This window comes from Formica exsecta, unplaced genomic scaffold (genome assembly GCF_003651465.1).
Source record: "Formica exsecta isolate Colony F162 unplaced genomic scaffold, ASM365146v1 scaffold80, whole genome shotgun sequence".
NCBI lineage: Eukaryota > Metazoa > Arthropoda > Insecta > Hymenoptera > Formicidae > Formica > Formica exsecta.
This window is the reverse complement of record NW_021853570.1, coordinates 1285600-1302609: the sequence shown is the minus strand read 5'-3', so window position 1 is coordinate 1302609 and position 17010 is coordinate 1285600. Positions and strand designations below refer to the sequence as shown.

General features: G+C 34.0%; 1 protein-coding gene across 1 annotated transcript in view; it reads left to right on the top strand.

The window, feature by feature from the left end:
* The first annotated feature begins 5829 nt into the window (after positions 1-5829).
* LOC115244269 (PDZ domain-containing protein 4) overlaps positions 5830-17010 on the top strand; it is a 213596-nt gene continuing 202415 nt past the window's right edge. Inside the window, exon 1 of the mRNA XM_029821803.1 lies at positions 5830-6288. Within this exon, the coding sequence (XP_029677663.1) occupies positions 6268-6288 (21 nt within the window). The 5' untranslated portion in view covers positions 5830-6267. The remainder of the gene's footprint in view (positions 6289-17010) is intronic.

Sequence of the window (17010 nt, the reverse complement as noted above, 5' to 3'; positions counted from 1 at the left end):
GAACCGCTTATATTAGATCTGAATTTTCAATTGCTTAATCTGTGCACAGAAAATGATTCGTGTGATATTGCTACATAACATTATTAATCTCCAAATTTTATATTATTATCATAATATTTAATATCAAAGTTCAGCATTTTCCCGTCTTAAATGTTAGCATAATCTTTTTTCAATCTTATTTTATTATATCTTTGCTATTAAAATTAAAAAATAATATCATCTATATACACACTATTGTAATTTTATTATTAATATTCCCCAGGTGATTTATTGCTATTGTATTCGTGTCTGAAATTACGTTTTTTTCCACGTGTTATATTAATTGTCTAAAGCGTAATCCGATTACAATTATGCTCTCTCCCTATATATCTCGCTTATGCTTATCGCAAGCTCGCTCATTGTGGTTTCACCTCGCGAGCCTTTCTCTTAATTTCCTCATTACGGTTTCGTACAATTGCCGGCACGATTTTTTTTTTCTGACGCAACGTCACAAAGAAAGAAAGAACGGCAGCCTCACTCCGCGTGTTCCGTTTGAAAATTTCGCGCATTTATTTATTCTCGACGGCACACAATGTCGCGCAAGCAATGGGTAAACTGCATGGGTATTCGCCACACCATGGCCCCAGCCATGCCCATTGTGAATCCGGGCTGTAAATAATACCGGGCAAAAAGCCCCGGTCCGGCGCGCGTCGCGACGCGCGCCTCATTTAACGCATTCGTCCGGCGGTAATTATTAAAGCCCCATCATGATTTTAATCCCGTGGTCGTCGGAAAGAGAGAGAGAGAGAGAGAGAGAGAGAAAAAGGAGCAGCCGCGCGCACGATCGCGGTCACAAACACCTCGTTAATTTATCTCTCCGACTCGACGGCCATTAAGAGAACACGTGCATACACTGCCGTGGTGTAATCTCTACCACTGAAATGCTGAGGATGGCGCAATTTGCATTGAAGCTTTATGTAAAAGCGTAAAAAGGATTATTTGTACATGTGGCATTTTAACTCGTCAGGATGTTTGCCCCCTTAGAATTTCATCTTTATTCAATCGTATTAGTCTCATAGCGCTTTATTGAATTAATTAATTTTTTAATTGGAAGCAGCACATTCTAAAGGACTTATTAACAAATACGTTGATTATTGACAGTAAATTAAAAATCAAAGGATTTCAATCTTTCTTTTTCTGCGATTGAAATTTTGACATATTTAGCGAAGCATAATCGCAACGGATTACGAGATGTAGTTTATTCCAATTCGCACATATTTCCGTAAAAAATAGGCGTAATTTTCTAATTTATAAATATGCGTAGCAAAAGGATAACGGTGGATTATGTGCATCGACTAGGCTTTGGCTATCTTTATAAATGCGCGATATAAATGCGGGTCTGTGAGAGAAGAAGCTGGGTAGAGCTTTTGCTGAAGTAGCCGCTGGCGAGTGGCCGCCTCTCTCTATGTCCATACATAGCAAGTCTTCTCTCTCTCTTTCTTTTTTTTCTTTTCTACGCAAAAGTGGTGCTGCTGCTGATGCTGCTGCTTGCTCGGTCGACTCCGTGCGTCTCCCAAAGGAAGAAGAGAAGAGAAAAAGATGAGCGTAATGACTAAATAAAAGATGGAGCGGCAGATAGCCGCCCTGGCGACATTACGGTGCGTGTATGTATGTCGACCTGACTTGATCTCGTGGCAAAAAGCCCCCATTTCACGCTCCGACGTCGCGTGGCCAGCGGGATAAAATCGCGACGAGAAAGACCGTACTGTGTTTTTTTTCTGTGTACGGAGAGAGCCTTATCGCGGTGTCGATGGCGAGTATCTTCGCACGTCGATGATGATATTCGATTAACGTTCTAGTGTATGATTAAAAGTGGCATTTTTTGATCAAAAAGTTTAGACTTTTATTATATAAATATATATTTGAATATTTTTATAATTTCTATTATATTAACAATCCTGTTTCCTTTTACAGGTGAAATAGCATTTGTGATTTCGATGGCAAGTCGTTTTTACACGGAGGAGAGATGATATCTGGTCAACATTACAGCGACCAAAGGTAACATATCTTGATCAAATTTAGATTAATAGTGTAATTTTTACTGGAAGGTTTATCGCAACAATTCAATTTCTTTTTTAAGAGAAAGAGAATTTATCTCAAGTTTTTTTCATAGAAAATATCTTTGCGAGTCAATAATGAAGATCGATTGATATTAGAATGATTAAAAGTTACATAATTTTGCCAAGATTTGAATTAAATATTTAATCTCGTGCTAAAAGCGTATCTTCGACTAGGCGTTTATTTACGATATGTTCCGATATTACAAAAACATTGAGATTTAGATATCTATATTATAAATCGAGAAATTGTCGATCAAGGAAAAGTATGTTGCCTCAACGCGATAGAAAACTATAGCGCTCGCAACTACATACTAAATCAGATAGAAGCAAAGCGAAGCTATGAACCGTCCTCTCGATCACAAAGTTAATCATTTCCCCGCTTTGATCATTCACCGTTACAGCCGGGACTTTCTTAGCAAATTATAGCAGATGATGCAAGTGTCCTCCCGTGGGAGAGGTCGCCTGCGTCTCTGCCTGAATCTCGCTAGGAGAAGACAAGAGTATAAAGGGATGAAATCGGGGGCCGGGTCTCTGAAGTCGAGGCTCAGAGGAGAGAGTTGTCGGAAGAAATGAAACGAATAAAGGAAACATATTATAGAGCGAGTCATACACGCGCGTCTCTGTTCGCGCGAAGGGGTGGGAATCAGCTGTGGCAGGTGCCAGCGAGCGCACCCGACGAGAGGAACGAATGGAAAAGAAGGAACGAGAGAGGGAAAAAAATCGCTCCACAGATCACAGACTACTAATTAAAAAACTCGGCATCGCCGACGCCCTTGCTCGTTCCCGCGCGAAACGTCGCCCACCCTTTTTCGCGAGACGACCGCGTAAGAAACCTTTCGCCTTCTCCCTTTCATCACCCTGTGTGTCACCGTCGCCCACCCTCCTCTCGCTACCCTCTCGAGAGCACCGCGTATCTCCCTCATCTAATAGCCAATGAGAGTTATATACGTCTCTTTCTTTCTGCTGAATTTTCTGCTCGGCCCTTTTCTTTCCCTCCGCGCGTTCACGCAGAGAGAGCGAGGGTGCAAATATATAGGGATCCAGCGTATGGTACGTTATCCTTTTCACAGCTTCCACAGCTTGAAGGAGAGAAGAGAAGAAAAGGATTTTTCACTGGTGGATCCTCTTTGAAGGAAATCTCTTAAACCGATTACTAATAAAAGTAGCGCATTTTCCGTAAGATCTTAACGTCTATTTCAATTATCGTATATATATATCGATCTTTAGTAGAGTAAGATATTCGTATTCTAATTAATAAAAATATATTATCTGCGAAATTTGGACGAGAAATAAAAAATTAATAAATTATTTTTAATGTAAAAATATTTAAAGGTCTAAATGTATCTCTGAGCTTTGTAATAAGATGCTTTCTCATGAAATTTTTCCCCCCAAAAATTTATCATCATAAATGAGATAAAGAGTTATTTAATTTTTGCAATACTAGATGACATAAAATAGAAAAAAAAAATTTTTTCTCATTTATTTATTTACTTAAATATATGTATTCACAATGCGTTTTTAATTATGAGAACGTATAGTGAGAAATTTTAATTTTCCAATATTCGGGTAAAGTAACAGTCGTATGTGTAATTAAAACAATAAATAATTAAAATTTGCATCCCGAATGGCGCGCATCGCGATATTCGCGCATTCTTTTAAACCAACAGTCATAGTGCATAAAATATCTAGACACGATACGCGTGTCCCGAATATGTACCAAATGTGCCTAATTTCGCATGAGAAAAGAAATTTCTTAGAAATGTTTTTAATATAGGTAATATACATTTCTTCGTAATGGCAGTTGGCAGTACTGCTGTAAATCTAGAGACGTTGACGTATATATGTAGACGAAGTGCGCGCCGTGCGGTAGACGAACTTTAAGGAACCTTCAAGAACCAATTAAATCGTTATTCGTAAATTAAGTTCGATAATTCTGAGCGGGCTCTCCGGGAAGTGGGTGCGACGTGAAAGGGTTGGTCCGATGGTTAGGGATCGCAACCCGACGTAGCTCGAAAACTTTGCAACTTTTCAGTCGCTTTTCATACAACTTTTCTTGTTAACATCGCGATTACAATTTTTTCATTCAAAAGCCAAGTGTGTATTTTCGACGGACGTATATAAAGGTATGTAACTGCTAACTTCACGTAAAAAGATTCCCGAGAAATTATTATCGTTGTATATTGATCTGAAAAATGTTTGAAAGGAATTGAGGAAAGAACCTTTTCCTTCAAGAGTAATTATTTTTAATAATTGCTTCTCTTATTAGTATCTTTATAAACGCTTAAACATATAATGAGCGTAATAAAAAAACTTTTTTTCTGACAATAACATCGTGCTACGTATCACATTGCAGAGAGCTCGGACACTTGCGGGATACGCAGTATGTATACATTCAAAGAACATCCGCGCCGCAAACGAGAAACGGAGAAAGAGATGGACGGGGGCGAGAGAAAGGGACAGGGAAACACAGTGGTCACGCCGGGTGCAGGGTGCATTGTAAAAGAGAATCCGCGCGCGATCTCCCCCATCGCATTTTCCTCCTTTCTCCTGCCTCTCGTGTCCTTCGCATCCTCCTCGTCTCTTGCCTTCCTGGGTAAGTCCTTCGGTCTTTCTTTCATCCGTCGACTTTGCCGCCTCGCAACCACCGCGTTTCCACCGTGCCTTTTTCAACCCGGCCCCCCCCCCCCCCCCTCTTCACTCTGTTTTCCCGCGTCGCGACGCGGCACATTTCCCGCGGCTTTTCCTCGCTGAAATTGCGGAAGCGCCGTCAGATAGGAAACCACATGTTGCGGTTTTTCTCATCCCGTAAACGCGCGAGATCTCCGTCCGGAGTAAAATCTAATGGAATTTTTTATTTCCCCGAGTTACGAGTCGGGGGCGGGTTTTTAATGAGAATCCGACAAGGGGTTTCGACGCGTCGAGTCCATCTTTCCGAGTCGCGTTCTTTTATCGGCACATTGTCGTTGATCGTCATTGCTCTTCAGTAAACGAGTATTTCCGCGTTTTATTCGCGAGCCATTGTGTATATGCCTCTTTTTTCTCCCCATCGACTCTCTATCGCGAACGAGAAACTAGATTACGATTTATTTGATTCAAGCGCACGCGTTTGTCGATATTCATATATATACGTAAAAAAAAGAACCGTTTATTCCTCCGCGAATAAAAGTGTTATATATATTACGTAATGAGAATATCAATTCTTTTTATATTTAAGTAACTATAAATACATATCGATAATTTTTTTCTTTTCTAATCGTCGTGAACTAAACGCAATATGTACAGCTCGACGAAATTTCTTAAAAATGCCCTATCGTCGCAGAGATTGTAGATATGCTTCTTTTTCCCCTAATCTTCCGTCCATTTTACTTCCATCAATGTAAGATATAATTTCGAACGTTTTGTCCTCTCTCGCTTGAATCTATGCCGATTTCGAAATAATCTTCTCTCTTTCTCTCTCTCTCTCTTTTCGCCCCGCACTTGAACGGTTCGTGCTCTATTTCTCTTTCTCACTCTCAAACCTCGCGCAACCGTCTTCGTCGCGCGCGCGCTCCTTGTTTTCCCTTATCTCACTCTCTCTCTCTGTCTCTCTCTCTCTCCTACCATCGTTTGGTCCTCGTCAGTTGTGTTCGTGCGCTCTCGCTCCCACCCGCTGGCGCGGCGTTCGTTCAGGCGCGCCTCTATCCCACCCCCCACCACGACTCCGACCGGCGTTCACTTCAGTCTTCAGTCTATGCCGAGTCGTCACGCGCACTAGTCGAAAGTTTTCGCGAGCCGGTTTCGAATCGTCGCGCCACGTCGCGTCGTTCGTGCATTCGCGCCCGTCTTATATTATATCTATACGCGATACGAATTCTTTAAAAATTCGTGTGAAAACGAATCGCGGCGACGGACGACGACGATGATAGATCCTCAGGGGTGATGATCCGGCATCGCGTTCCGCGTGAGTGCGTTGCTCTCGATCCGACGAAGAAGCGAGACGCGATAGTGACGAGTGTCGCGCGTTTGACCGTTATTGTACGTCATTGTTGGAGATTGTGACTGTTTTATTCCTTAACCGCCAGCCCCGTCACGTTACTGCGCATCATTCATCTCGCCACGTACGGATACACGGGATCGTCAGATCATCGTCATCGGATAGGACGGAGGAGCCGCCGGATCTGACCGCGACATGGACTTCGTAATATTAAAGGTAGGATTTTCTCTCCTTTTCGGAGGCACGCGCGACAACTTCGCAGTGTATACGAACGATTCGCTCGCTTTTTACTCGAAGGATATTATATCGTGATTGTGTTCCTTTTTTTTCTCTCGCGGCGCGAATTCTCGGAAGTACGCGTACGTGCCTCGAAACGCTACACACACACACGCACACACATGCGCGTAGAAAAAGTTCACTTGTTCTACTCGGAGAATATTATCGTCATTGTCCTGCTGTTTGACTCGAGTTCTCGGAAGCGCTTCAACTTTTCGATTCGCGTCGAGTTCTCGGAAATGCGCGCACATACACATACACGCGCCAGCTTCGAAGCACTGCTACATGTACACACGTGCGCGTATAAAAAGTTCACTTGTCCTACTACTCGGAGGATATTATCGTCATTGTCCTGCCGTTTGGTTCGTGACGCGAGTTCTCGGAAGCGCGCCAACTTTTCGTAGCGCGCTGTCATACGCACATGTATGTATAATACATGCGTACCTATATAAGAAAAGCTCGCTTGTTTATTCGGAGAATATTATCCTGCTATGTAACAAGCTAATCTAGAGATATCGCAGAGCATAAAGAAATCGTTTGTCTCGTTTGGAATATTTTCACATTGCTTATCCTATTCGAGAGATTATTATATTATATATCGTGTGATATATTTTATTTAATATACTATTAATTAAATATTAATAATATATTATTAATATATTTGTGTGTTAATTATTTAATTTGTAATTTATTATTATTATTTAATATATTGCTATCTTTACTACACGTAATGTGTCGAAATAAAAGTTTTCCGAGTTTGTGAAATTTGCGAGAAAACCGAATCGTCATTTGTGATCTTTCAACGAACAGACGCGACACGAGTGGGCTTTTTCGTGGAGGGTAAAAAACACCACGTTGTATTCTCGAGTATTCATCGCGCCAAACGTGCCTTATCCGCATCCATATCATGGTTCTTGAGACGAGTCGTGCACTCGGCCTGTGTGTAGGAAGTTACGAACATGTTGCGCGAACAAAAACGAGCAATCCACTCGTTAACTCGTTTGTATCGTGCCTGGCAACGCGATATCGAGCTTCAACTCGATTACTATCAAAATAATCATAGTAAACTTTATTCATTATGATCATTCTTTTATGAATTTGCGTGTGTGCGCTTTTTAACGATTTTATTTATCGAAATTTTTTGCACTGCAGGAATATTAATACATTCTCATTTTATTCTTTCATTTTTAAAAAACGTCTTTAGAAATAATTTAAAAATAGATTTTTATGGTTGATAAGTCTATTTAATTAATAATTAATAATCAATTATTTTATTTATCAAAATTTTGCACAATACTGCAGGAATATTAATACATTCTCATCTTATTCTGTTATTTTTAAAAAACGATTTTAGAAATTATTTGAAAATAGATTTTTATGATTAATAAGTCTATTTAATTAATAATTAATAATCAATTATTTTATTTATCAAAATTTTGCACAATACTGCAGGAATATTAATACATTCTCATCTTATCCTGTTATTTTTAAAGAACGATTTTAGAAATAATTCGAAAATAGACTTTTATGATTAATAAGTCTATTTAATTAATAATTAATAATCAATTATTTTATTTATCAAAATTTTGCACAATACTGCAGGAATATTAATACATTCTCATCTTATCCTGTTATTTTTAAAGAACGATTTTAGAAATAATTCGAAAATAGACTTTTATGATTAATAAGTCTATTTAATTAATAATTAATAATCAATTATTTTATTTATCAAAATTTTGCACAATACTGCAGGAATATTAATACATTCTCATCTTATTCTGTTATTTTTAAAAAACGATTTTAGAAATTATTTGAAAATAGATTTTTATGATTAATAAGTCTATTTAATTAATAATTAATAATCAATTATTTTATTTATCAAAATTTTGCACAATACTGCAGGAATATTAATACATTCTCATCTTATCCTGTTATTTTTAAAGAACGATTTTAGAAATAATTCGAAAATAGACTTTTATGATTAATAAGTCTATTTAATTAATAATTAATAATCAATTATTTTATTTATCAAAATTTTGCACAATACTGCAGGAATATTAATACATTCTCATCTTATCCTGTTATTTTTAAAGAACGATTTTAGAAATAATTCGAAAATAGACTTTTATGATTAATAAGTCTATTTAATTAATAATTAATAATCAATTATTTTATTTATCAAAATTTTGCACAATACTGCAGGAATATTAATACATTCTCATCTTATTCTGTTATTTTTAAAAAACGATTTTAGAAATTATTTGAAAATAGATTTTTATGATTAATAAGTCTATTTAATTAATAATTAATAATCAATTATTTTATTTATCAAAATTTTGCACAATACTGCAGGAATATTAATACATTCTCATCTTATCCTGTTATTTTTAAAGAACGATTTTAGAAATAATTCGAAAATAGACTTTTATGATTAATAAGTCTATTTAATTAATAATTAATAATCAATTATTTTATTTATCAAAATTTTGCACAATACTGCAGGAATATTAATACATTCTCATCTTATCCTGTTATTTTTAAAGAACGATTTTAGAAATAATTCGAAAATAGACTTTTATGATTAATAAGTCTATTTAATTAATAATTAATAATCAATTATTTTATTTATCAAAATTTTGCACAATACTGCAGGAATATTAATACATTCTCATCTTATTCTGTTATTTTTAAAAAACGATTTTAGAAATTATTTGAAAATAGATTTTTATGATTAATAAGTCTATTTAATTAATAATTAATAATCAATTATTTTATTTATCAAAATTTTGCACAATACTGCAGGAATATTAATACATTCTCATCTTATCCTGTTATTTTTAAAGAACGATTTTAGAAATAATTCGAAAATAGACTTTTATGATTAATAAGTCTATTTAATTAATAATTAATAATCAATTATTTTATTTATCAAAATTTTGCACAATACTGCAGGAATATTAATACATTCTCATCTTATCCTGTTATTTTTAAAGAACGATTTTAGAAATAATTCGAAAATAGACTTTTATGATTAATAAGTCTATTTAATTAATAATTAATAATCAATTATTTTATTTATCAAAATTTTGCACAATACTGCAGGAATATTAATACATTCTCATCTTATTCTGTTATTTTTAAAAAACGATTTTAGAAATTATTTGAAAATAGATTTTTATGATTAATAAGTCTATTTAATTAATAATTAATAATCAATTATTTTATTTATCAAAATTTTGCACAATACTGCAGGAATATTAATACATTCTCATCTTATCCTGTTATTTTTAAAGAACGATTTTAGAAATAATTCGAAAATAGACTTTTATGATTAATAAGTCTATTTAATTAATAATTAATAATCAATTATTTTATTTATCAAAATTTTGCACAATACTGCAGGAATATTAATACATTCTCATCTTATCCTGTTATTTTTAAAGAACGATTTTAGAAATAATTCGAAAATAGACTTTTATGATTAATAAGTCTATTTAATTAATAATTAATAATCAATTATTTTATTTATCAAAATTTTGCACAATACTGCAGGAATATTAATACATTCTCATCTTATTCTGTTATTTTTAAAAAACGATTTTAGAAATTATTTGAAAATAGATTTTTATGATTAATAAGTCTATTTAATTAATAATTAATAATCAATTATTTTATTTATCAAAATTTTGCACAATACTGCAGGAATATTAATACATTCTCATCTTATCCTGTTATTTTTAAAGAACGATTTTAGAAATAATTCGAAAATAGACTTTTATGATTAATAAGTCTATTTAATTAATAATTAATAATCAATTATTTTATTTATCAAAATTTTGTACAATACTGCAGGAATATTAATACATTCTCATCTTATCCTGTTATTTTTAAAGAACGATTTTAGAAATAATTCGAAAATAGACTTTTATGATTAATAAGTCTATTTAATTAATAATTAATAATCAATTATTTTATTTATCAAAATTTTGCACAATACTGCAGGAATATTAATACATTCTCATCTTATTCTGTTATTTTTAAAAAACGATTTTAGAAATTATTTGAAAATAGATTTTTATGATTAATAAGTCTATTTAATTAATAATTAATAATCAATTATTTTATTTATCAAAATTTTGTACAATACTGCAGGAATATTAATACATTCTCATCTTATCCTGTTATTTTTAAAGAACGATTTTAGAAATAATTCGAAAATAGACTTTTATGATTAATAAGTCTATTTAATTAATAATTAATAATCAATTATTTTATTTATCAAAATTTTGTACAATACTGCAGGAATATTAATACATTCTCATCTTATCCTGTTATTTTTAAAGAACGATTTTAGAAATAATTCGAAAATAGACTTTTATGATTAATAAGTCTATTTAATTAATAATTAATAATCAATTATTTTATTTATCAAAATTTTGCACAATACTGCAGGAATATTAATACATTCTCATCTTATTCTGTTATTTTTAAAAAACGATTTTAGAAATTATTTGAAAATAGATTTTTATGATTAATAAGTCTATTTAATTAATAATTAATAATCAATTATTTTATTTATCAAAATTTTGTACAATACTGCAGGAATATTAATACATTCTCATCTTATCCTGTTATTTTTAAAGAACGATTTTAGAAATAATTTGAAAATAAATTTTTTTATATGGAAACACGATATGCACGCGATCATGTGATCAGGTACAATATTTTGTAAATTAATACGATTGAAAGGGAAATATATACGAGATTATATTTAAAAAATTCGCTTTGGACTTAATTATATAGAAAAGGACGTTAGCTTTCCTATGATTTTATTTTGATAAAAATGATTCGAGATAAAAATGCGATTTACGCGGGAATCGATATAAATTGAGATAGGAATGTACAAAGCGTTATATTGAAATCGCATTAAGCTACATAGTGAGTTAATAACGCTGTTTCCCGATCCCGTGTGTGATAAAGGCCGAGCACACTGTAGACAAGAACGAAATCGATTAAGCGCTGATCACATCCATTTCCGTGTCCTCCGTCGTGTCGCGATTTGAATAACGGTCGTTGGATGACAATGTCTATTCGCCGAGATTACATTTTAACACGTTATAAATGCTCGCTCGCGCGCAACGTTTACATTCGAAAGCGTCCCACCGGTCGACACATTACGATGCATTTACATCGCGAGTAATAATACACATGACGTTTATAGACTCGTGGTCCAGACGTAAATACTGCGCCATTAAGCGACTCGCTGCCATTGGCGCGTCGAATAAGCTCCGAAAACGCGCCGATATAAAATGAATATTTGTACAACGTATTGCACAAATATCTCGTGCCGGGACAGCATCACGCTACGTGTTATGTCGAATCCAATATATCCGCGAAATTCGCCGAGGAAAGCCCGAATACTTATTTACCTTTCGCGTGTTGAAAATTGACACATAGTCCGCTCGAAAACTATCTCTACATAGCTATAGTTACGGCACGCAGGTGCAGTTACACGTGCACGGCAGAAAAATATTGGAAATTACTGATGTGATCGATGCATTCGGTGAAAATTACAGAAATTCAACGAAACGCTCGCGACTCGCTGTTGAAAATGTTACATATGTCACATATTTTTCTACGAAGGGCAGTTTAAATATTTTGTATAAATATCTTACATTATATGAATTCGAATAAGTTTTTGCGAGGCGCAATATTGTGTAAATCGCTAATTCCTCGATGTTGTGCATCAAAACATTCGTGCATCGATATTGAATATTGTGCGAGTATCGATTAACAAATTTGCAAAAAGTTTTATTTAAAAGAGGTATATAGAGATTACCAAAGATATAATTTTTTTACCAAATATTAAGATGCTCGATATATGATACGAGATGGTAAATAAATGGAACTTTTTATATATTCATACATTTATTTGATTTTTTTTTTTACGTAGATTGTGTAAATGTAATTTTCTATAAATACAATCGACTCCAATAATTATAAATTAATAACTGTAACATTATTTTTTGATAACCATTACGTGTTAATATATTAATGTATTTAATGTATTAGAGGCTCCATTATCTCATGCCGTTTATCTTAATTCACTACAATCTTTAGAAAGTTGTTGAAGTTTTCGAATTCTCGTTTTCTTTCTACCTCATTTCCATTTTCTTTCGGACTCGAGATGCGGATTAGATATTTGTTTCTTCCGCATAAAAAGTTAAAATGATCCAATTGCGGTGAATGGGCGCGGTGCATATTACTCGAGAAGTTTAAAGATCTAAAACAAGCGATATATACAACACAACGAAAAAACAGGCTAATGAGATCCTAGCTCAGAAAACAGAGCGCGAATAAAGTCCTGCTCTCGGCTCTCATTAGCCTGTTTTTTTGTTGTATATTAATTATTGAAGCCTTTGTTCATTTTTATTATTCTTTTAAAAAAAGCTATCATTCGTATCGAAAGAGGAAGTTTAAGGATTAAGGAGGTAAATGATTTTATATCGCGTCACAGGATTAAACGTTCTCCGCTAAGTTAAGAGATCGCTTACATTTTATCCTTTATCCTCTACCTTATCTATTTATTCTTTTTTCTTTCCTTCTTTCGGACACATCTATGTAATTACTACCGACCGAATGACGCCAAGTTCCAGTTATCGCTGCGTGTCGCGTCGGAATTTTGCCATGGTGAACATCTGCATTTTTGCATGGCACGTTTCGCCCTTCCGTTCTCGCACTGCCACTGATGCGTATTTCATGGAGATAAAGCTGGTTCGGTCAGTTTCAGTGACATTTCATAATTTTTTTCTTGTGCAATCTGCGAATAAAATATTTCTGGCATGTGAGTTTGAAACAGTGAGAAATTGTGTTGATTCTGTTGATTAAAAATATCGGGAGGAGGGGGGGGACATACAGAGTATATGACATTTTGAGTCGAAATTTACCATTTCATATTTAACTATTTGACAAAAAAGAGATTTTTTTATTTTTAGAAAATAAAATAATAATTGAGGCTATATTTTAATATCGAGATTATAGTTAAAATGCAACGTGAAATATAAATTTAAAATAGAATTTATTAATTAGCTTTCGTAACGCTGTTTATGTTTAATATTTTTACTACAAACTTTCCAACTATTTCGTTCGTTACACATAAAATGTCAGATTTCGAGAATTTTAATTTTATGGAGTGCTCTTATAATGTACATAAATATTTTTTGATGATCAAGTATCATTAAAATGATATAATTCTTAATACAAGTATACATACAAAAAATCAACTATCATGTATTTCAGCTACTTTCGGTTTTATGGATATTTTGGGCGCACGGAAAGTCGCTTTGCGATACCTTCGTTTTCAAAGATGCCACTCCCGGATATAACCATGGAAGTTGGTTGTGTCGTCAGCGTCGGCGACGATACCGCTTCGGTGAGAGTTCGCGAATCCTCCTTGCAAACTTCTCCGAGTGGTTTATGCTTATGCTTGAGGACACGAAGGGTGGGGGGGAATGCGCGCAAAACTTCTTAATAGCGTCGCGACGTGATATTTTTATGACATATTACCGTCCGATAAAATTAGAATGATATATGCGAGTGGATTTATATGGGTATTTTATTAAAGTTAATTTTAATATGATGTAATTATAGAAAATATGCATCTTTCGAATTCATTCTTTAAGTAAGATTTATTAATTAGATATATTGTGATATATTTTTTTAACAACATATATATATATATTACTTTTCATCTATTTCTTCATTGTATTATATTTTGATAATTGTTATCACAAAATAGACGGCAAAATGTTCAGAGATATTGAGAGATTAAAGCCTGTAATTTTACGATGAAAGAGATGTGTACGATTTCGTGCAAGGATTCTGCAGTAAGATACATAATTGATGCTGAGAGTAACGCGAAGTGGCGAGTGGAAATTCGCAATTTCCGTTCGACTCAAGGAAGAAAGTTACGATCGTCTGATAGAGTTTCGTCGTTTTCTCCCTGTCTCCAAGATTTGCAGTTGCAATACTGGAATTTCAAAGCGCGTGCTTACTTGTGTACGTACGTACGTAGTATCGTGTGGCACAACAATTGCAAATAACGTTGTGTGACGTAGTCGCGGTATCCACTAGCCGAGTGCATTTGCCTCGGTAAGTACGTTGGCATCATTATGGTTCAACCCACGCTTATCATTCCGAGAAACCAGGTGTACGATAAACAATGATAAACGGGTTTCCACGGAGCTGCTGGTGGTTTAATGCATATCAAGCCATTCGTCACGAAGCGAGATATAGGGGGACCTCTTTTTATGGAATATCTTTCCGCGTGTTTATTTTTGTCCTGATTATTTTCCCCGGATCTCCACACAGTGCTATTTAAATAAAATATTTTTTTTAGATTATATTTTTTCTTACAATTTATATACGCGTTAATTAGTCATTTTGTGTAATTATTCTAAATTTACATACATACGAAATATTCTTAATTAAAAAAAAAATACATTAAACTAAATTTTATTTGTTTTTAATATTTAAATTCTAATATGAAATTTTTAAATATTGCATTACGATAATACTAAATATTTCGATTTATATTTAAGTATCTAAATTTTATATTAAGTATTTAATTTTAATTATATTTAAGCAAAAATATCGGTAATGATAATTTAATATTAAATATCCGAAATTTATAAAATTTACATTACAGGTATTGATTTTATGAAAATATATCGAAATTTTTTTTTTATATTTAATATTTGAGTAAAAAATGTCGATCAAAATAACTGAATATTAAAATATTTGCGACATAGGCATATAAAAAGACCATAAATCATAATTTTTACAATTTACAAGAACATATCTATGGAAAAAAGAGCGATATGATAGAAAATTCGCGATATAGAAGCCCGATTATTAATTATGTATAAAGTATTCAATTTTCCCAAATGTAATATAGTCGTTTACATGACGCAGAAAGTAAAACCTTTTCTGCGAAGTGTATTTAAAGTCGGAATAAAAAAAATACATGACCGAGGCATATATATAACTGTGTGTAATCTATAAGCGAATATAGAGAGATATATAAATGTAGAATGAGAGAGAAATAGAGAGTGTGTGTAAATGCGTAGTGGAACGAGCCCGTACGCAGACACCCACATGTCACGTGCACACGCGCCTACCTCATTTATCTCCGACTCGATCACGAGCGCATTTATCATGCGGCTTCATGGCTGGTCCTCTTTGAAGCGTTTGTGCGCTAAAGTTTTGCGCAAACACGGAGACTTTTTAATCCGTACGCGTCGCGGTCGCGCAAAATTTTTCAACGGTCAGATTTATACTTAAGAAATTAACCTTTATACTTAAGAAATTAGCCTTTGTGTTTAATTCTGTGAAATAGTTTATCCAATAATTTTAAAACATTACTGATTACAATACAAATTTATGTATACGTGTCAAAAAGCGTTAAAAAATATGTAAATTTCGAAAATTTTTTTTGATAATAATTTAAATTTAGTAACTTTACGCGGTTATAACGTTCAATTTTTGCATGAGATATTTCGGGAGTTAATAAGTGTCACGGATTAAGGGGGAAGTATATTGCTTAGTCATTTAATTCCCATTTATATGATATTTTTATCAGTTTTTATTTTACAATCTATCAATTGGATTAGTTTGAATTCTTGATTTTACGAAAGTTTCGAGGGTTCGCAGATGCTCATGTCGAGGGCGAAGGACGGGGGGATAGAAACGAACGACATAAATAAAATTCCCCGACGTTCATAATGAGTCAAGAGCGAAATGCCCCGTGGAGCACCACCGTTGGCGATAAACCGTTTAAAATAAGTGCCTGGCAATAAATGCTTACCCTCATGTACAACCTTATTGTGGCGTACAGTCGAGTATGTTCTTCTTTCCTTTCATTTGCCGATGTGAGCGTGAGAATGGAGTGCTTGAGATTAAATGAGTTTCATCTGTGACACAATCACGATGGTTGCGTTCGTCGCGATAAATAATTGTTGTCGACATGATTAAATATGTCTAATTCGCACAGATTATACTATTTAAATATTTTTAGGCTTGAAATTATTCTCGCGCGCGTCAAAACTTGAAACATAGAAAATGATATTTTTCACAATGAGAGCATATATGTAAATTAATTAAGTGATGAAATACTTTAATTGTTTAGATGAAATCCGGAATTAAAAGCTTGATAAACTTGATCTCATTACATCGAATTTTTATATTGAAAACATAATGCGTTGGAAGCAATATTATAACATTTATTACGTAAAATATGAAATTTTGAGATCTCTTGAATTAATATAGACGTGTGTTTAATCGTTAATTGCACCCGGCTCTATTAAATTAATGAGGTTTTACTCGAACGCCTAATGAACGAAGCGAACTTATGCACGGTGTTTCGTAGCCCGGAGAAAAAATACCGCGTGTCGTAACAACGGGATTACGTCCGTAACGAGAGGGAGAGAAGCAATCTTTCGACCCGCGTATATAAAGTGGCCGTTAAAAATCCGCGCACGTTGTTCCCGAAGTGGTGCATAACAAGGCGAGAGGGGGCACAACGGGGGGACCAAGATGTAATGAAATGAAAATTGCCACACGCAAATCGTCGTCACCGCGTGCTACGTGTTCGAGAGTATATAT